Here is a 6058-nt window from a genome sequence, read left to right on the forward strand (position 1 = left end):
GAGTGAGTGTCGTAAATTCGCCTACCGTAAGGCACTAGAAAGCCAGAATCAGACTCAACAGCCAGTTATCTTGCAACAAAAGCCACAACAAAATAATTCGGGAAACTTCCCGGGCGTTCCGATGTCAGACGCCCGTCGGAACGACTCCGCAACAGCGCGTCCGACAACATCTCAACAGACTTCCGCAGCCACAATCCAAATCCCGCAAGCCACAGTTTCTACAACTTGAACGTAACAAAAGACGTTCACGCGTTACCCTCTGTCGACATTTCGTCCCCAGATCTAGTCAATCAATGCAATTTTATGCTTGATTCTGGATCCGCATTTAACTTAATAAAATCACGGTTCCTACAAGACCACATTACTATTAATAAAGATGACATCGTTACATTCAAAGGCATATCCTCTGAAATAATTTCTTCGATAGGATCCGTTGAGATTTTATTACTCAACCAGCCAACCAAATTTCAAGTAATCCCCGACCTCGCTGGTCTTCCACACGATGGAATATTAGGAAACCCTTTCTTCCAGAAAAACTCTGTCAATATTAATTATCAAAATAAATCTCTAAGCTACCAAGATATAAAAATTCCTTTCGCTAACTCCGAAATCATTATTCTTAAAGCTAGATCAGTTACCCCATTTCATGTTAACATTATTAACGTAGAAAAACAAGTTGGATACTTACCTCTATACGCAATTGCCGATAAAATTTACCTGGGAGATGCTATCGTCACAAATTCTAAAGGAAAAGCTTACTTACCGATCTTTAATACATCAGACAGCGAACAAAAGGTACGAATCCCTTCCGTCGAACTACAAGATTTCGACACGGCAACCTCTGTTGAACAAGCTGCCTTTCCCCCTCATTTACCAAATCATTTACTAAATCCTGAGAGTCTCACACATTTAAAAAATAATATAGATAACATTGGAAGCGGCATCGAACCGCTTGAGGCCAATGTTAGTCTGGGTGATGAAAATAATTCTTTACACACTGTCAAAACCCGAGGGCATGCGACAGTTTCACTTAATCTTGAAACCCCCTTGAACCTTAATGAAGATAAAAAAGATAACGCTGTGAGATACCGGAAGTCTCCTAAAATCAACGTTAATCTTGATGACAATCTTCTTCCCCTTCATGCTACCGAGACCCGAGGGCACACGGTAGCCCCGTCACTGAGCCCGGTGACTTATAATAAGAGTATAGATAACATCGGAGGAGTCCGAGGATCTCCTAACGAGGCCGATGTTAGTCTTGGTGTCAGCTCTGTTCTTCAGCATGTTACTGAAACCCGAGGGCATTCAGTAATTCTTGCCAATGTTACTAATTCTGCTAATTCAACTAATTCTACTACTAATTCAGAGACTCGTTCAAACTCACATACCAAAGGAGTCCGAGGACGTCCTGAGGTTCCTGCATACAATAATCCTGTATACTTTCATTATACGACTGAATATCATCCCAAATGTACTCACTCGCTCGAAAACAATTGTACCTCGACAATTCTTAATCTACTCAGACTCGATCATTTAAATCCAGAAGAAATAGAAAATATTAAAACGCTAATCAATGAAAACGAAGATAGGTTTCATCTTCCTGGTGATAGCCTCGAAGCCACAAACGCTGCTGAACACTTCATTCCAACCACTGACGATATACCAGTTCATACAAAACAATACAGATTTCCTCCCGTACATAAAGAAGAAATAAGTAAGCAAATTAACGATTTATTAATAAACGATTCCATAGAACACTCCACTTCTCCTTACAATTCTCCATTATGGATCGTCCCCAAGAAACCTGATTCTCAAGGAAATAAACGATGGCGACTAGTCATCGACTATCGGAACTTAAACGAAAAAACAATAGGTGATGCCTATCCTCTCCCAAATATTACTGACATACTAGATCAATTGGGATCAGCAAAATACTTTTCCGTGCTAGATTTAGCCTCCGGTTTTCATCAGATACCTATGGCATCCAAAGATGCCCCTAAAACTGCTTTTTCGACCCCATACGGTCATTACCAATTCAAGAGAATGCCATTCGGATTAAAAAACGCTCCCGCAACTTTCCAGCGCTTAATGGACAACGTTCTCTCTGGCCTACAGGGGAACGAACTCTTCGTTTATATGGACGATATCGTTATCTACGCAAAATCTTTACGAGAACACGAAATTAAATTCACCCGCTTAATGCAACGTTTAAGAAACGCGAATTTGAAACTCCAGCCAGATAAATGCGAATTCTTACGACACGAAGTAGCCTATCTTGGACACATAATTGGATCAAACGGCGTAAGGCCGGATCCCGGAAAAATCAACTCAATAATGAATTTCCCTACTCCCAAAACTCCTAAGAACATTAAACAATTTTTAGGCCTTGCTGGCTACTACAGACGCTTCATTCCAAATTTTTCTAAAACCGCAAAACCTCTCACAGACTTATTAAAGAAAAACAGCACCTTTTCGTGGCAAGTAAAACAAATAGACTCATTCAACACTCTTAAATTAGCATTGTGCTCTAATCCAATACTCCAGTACCCCGATTTCACTAAGCCTTTTATTCTCACGACCGATGCATCCGGATATGCTATCGGAGGAGTTTTAAGTCAAGGTCCCGTCGGACAAGACTTACCCATTTCCTATACTTCGCGAATTCTAAATGCTGCAGAAAAGAACTACTCTACAATTGAAAAAGAATGTCTAGCCATAGTATACTGTATTAATCATTTCAGACCATACTTGTACGGAAAACGTTTTACAATTATTACCGACCATAAACCTCTCGTTTGGCTAAACTCGATTAAAGATCCGTCTTCCCGCTTATGGAAGTGGCGCAACAAATTATCCGAATACGATTTTGAAATTAAATATAAGAAAGGAACTTTAAATAATAACGCAGATGCCCTGTCGCGAAACCCACCTGAGAATCATGTTTTCCCATTAATAAACGCGGATCAAGACGATTCTTCTGATGAATCCTTATTCTTTTCTAGTAATAAAAACCGAACCTTACCACAGACCCCACCGCAAAATACTAATAACGAAAATTGCATTTCAATAGAAACTCACGACGATTACGTAGACATGAATGCATCACAAAATTCTAATCACGAAAATTTAGAGGAAATCTCCGACTATACCGAAAGTGATACAGATGACGACGAAGAATATTACGACGAATTACTTACTCCTATATCAATCCCTCATGAACAAATTCCGCTTCTTCCTCTCGCACTCCAAGAACCAACAATCGATAAAACTCGTGAAAACTTACTTAGCCGAAAAGATAACCATGTTATATTCATATACCTAAACGGTACTCCTTTTGATAACGGCGCGAAACAATATTCAGAAGCTAACTTACTACCGAACTACGAAAACTTAACTTACGAAAGAGCTAATGTAAAGACCATAAAAGGAAACACTGTAATTTCACTCCCTATAAAATTTAATAATCGTACACTATTAGAGCCACAAACTTTAAAAAATTGTTTTCAATCATTAGTAGACGTAATAACTGAATTAGAGCTCAAATCAATAAGCGTTAGTAAAACCGAATCTTTTGACGACATTCCATGGTCTTACGTCCTTAAGCAGTTCAAAATTTATTTAACAGGAACTAACTGTCAAATTACTATTTGTGAAAATTTAATCCGAAATCCTGAGCCTCACGAACGTGAAGCATTGATCTTAGAAAATCACGCGTCCTCGCACGGTGGTCACAAAGGTGTAACGAAAACCTATAATCGGTTAAGACCACATTATTTTTGGAGCTCTATGAAAAAGGATATTTCCAATTTAATTCGAAAATGTAAGCAATGTCAAATTAAGAAGCTAACTAGAATTAAAACTAAACAGCCCATGATAATTACAGACACTCCCGGAACAGCTTTCGATAAAGTTTCGCTTGATATAATGGGACCATTACCAGTCACCATAAAAGGAAATCAATATATTCTAACAATGCAAGATTTATTAACGAAATATTCCGTAGCCGTACCATTAAATGACGCCACGTCGGTATCTATTGCCGACGCATTTGCGAAGAATTTCATATGCATTTACGGTGCCCCGAAAGCCATACTCACAGATCAAGGAGCAAATTTTCTATCTTCCCTTATGCGATCTTTAACTAAGAAATTCAATATTCAACATTTTAAAACAACCGCCTATTATCCTCAGTCGAACGGTTCTTTAGAACGATCGCATCACGTACTAACCGAATATCTTAAAACGCAAATTGACAAAGAAGATAACTGGGACGATTATATTAACATGGCTATGTTTTCTTATAATACTAGTGTACACGAAGGTACAAAATTTTCGCCATACGAACTTATATTCGGCAAACTAGCTCGTTTACCCTCTAGCCACCCTCCTTTAGAGTCCAATAACGAAAATACGTATCACGAATATATCACAGATCTCGCGAATAGATTACACGAAACACGTGAAGAGGCTAGACAAAATTTAATCTCTGCTAAAGAAAGAAGCAAACGATACTATGACAGACACATAAATCCTCGACATTTTGAGGAAGGCACAGAAGTATTTCTATTGAAAGAACCAAGTAAAGGAAAATTCTCTGATCAATATGTGGGACCTTACAAAGTAATTGAAAATCTCCCACCCTGCAACGTAAAAATTCTAATTGGCAAAAGACCACGCGTTGTGCATATCAACAAATTGAAGGTAGCACACGTGGATCCAGGATGAGCGCCTAATCATTATTTCTGTTCACAGATGCTTTGGCACCGTCGGCCAGGTCTTCCGGCCCGACATTTAACCACTCCTATAAAACCAGTCGATAAATCACCATTTTGGTACTGTGTACAAAACACAGGCTACCGCGAAAAAGTAACTAATTTTTGCCTATGTCTTAAATGTTTTAAACAAATTAGAACTCTTATAATTCGAGCCCAATATGAATTTGAAGCATCACATTTTGCCTTAAACTCTTTAACATACCACGAAGTAAATTGTAGTCAATGCTTAAAATCAGTTACGGAAATTAAACCGATTAGAAATTGTTTTACATGTACCAATCGACTATGGCAATATCTACACGAAATCGATATAAGTGAACAGATAATAGATCATATGAATGAAACAACCTACGTGATTTCACGAGGTTCCTTTTATTAACGGGCATGCAAATACCATGCGCTTGATTCTTCGAGCAACGGAAAATCAAGTGAATATCGAACTTACTGTCTCGCCGGAAACACTAAGCTCGATCAAATATAATTAACACTTATTCAATCTAACGTTTAATCCACGTAATCAAAATACTAACAATCCATTTGCTTATTCAAATTTATAAAACTTAACGATACATTATAGATCCCGCCGCACAAAAAACACAAAACAAAGAAAAAATAAATAATGCTTATAATTAATTGTCCACATAACCGATTTACGCAAATCTATTTATACTTTAAATATTAATAATTAATAATAAGATCGCGGGAAAACAAAATAGAAGTATTATACTAATCATATCCAATAACCGTTCTAACATATTATATTAATCGCATTTTATCTACACTAAATCCCACTGCATAAAAAAAATAAAAAATAAAAAAAAACAAATATGTAATACTTATATCATATTAAATATTAGTTTTATTCTTATTAATTACATTGATAATATTATCTCGTTTTATAGAATACATATAATTATACAATTTTACATACAATATATTACTTGCATTCAATATTATACTTAGTACGCACATACGTATATACATACATTTTATTTTAAAATTAATTAGGTAAAAATCGACGCTTTATATGACCAATCATAATCGTTACCACAGGATACGCACAGTTGCCTCGTTTCTTTTTATTATATACACATATATCGTTTGTTTATTCCGATACACAGTTACAATTAGTTTACTATATACCTTGCAATATGTAATCTTATGCCACAAGCGCAATTTATACAAACTATTAATCCCACCGCAGTATAATAATTTTTATTAGTTGTAGTTATCACTAATCCCACCGATGACAAAAACATAATCCCACCGCTAAAGCAATAACC

At 36.7% G+C, this 6058-nt stretch overlaps 1 protein-coding gene across 1 annotated transcript; it reads left to right on the plus strand.

The window, feature by feature from the left end:
• Positions 1 to 283: 283 nt before the first annotated feature.
• On the plus strand, positions 284 to 5580 carry LOC118648529. The gene has a single exon (XM_036294850.1). It carries the CDS (start codon positions 304 to 306, stop codon positions 4723 to 4725), a length of 4422 nt encoding a protein of 1473 aa, XP_036150743.1. The 5' UTR covers positions 284 to 303; the 3' UTR covers positions 4726 to 5580.
• Positions 5581 to 6058: the final 478 nt, after the last annotated feature.

This window comes from Monomorium pharaonis, unplaced genomic scaffold (genome assembly GCF_013373865.1).
Source record: "Monomorium pharaonis isolate MP-MQ-018 unplaced genomic scaffold, ASM1337386v2 scaffold_494, whole genome shotgun sequence".
Classification (NCBI taxonomy): Eukaryota; Metazoa; Arthropoda; class Insecta; order Hymenoptera; family Formicidae; genus Monomorium; species Monomorium pharaonis.

Coding starts and splice junctions, on each gene's coding strand:
- LOC118648529 (XM_036294850.1), top strand. CDS start 304: ATGCTTGATTCTGGATCCGCATTTAACTTAATAAAATCACGGTTCCTA.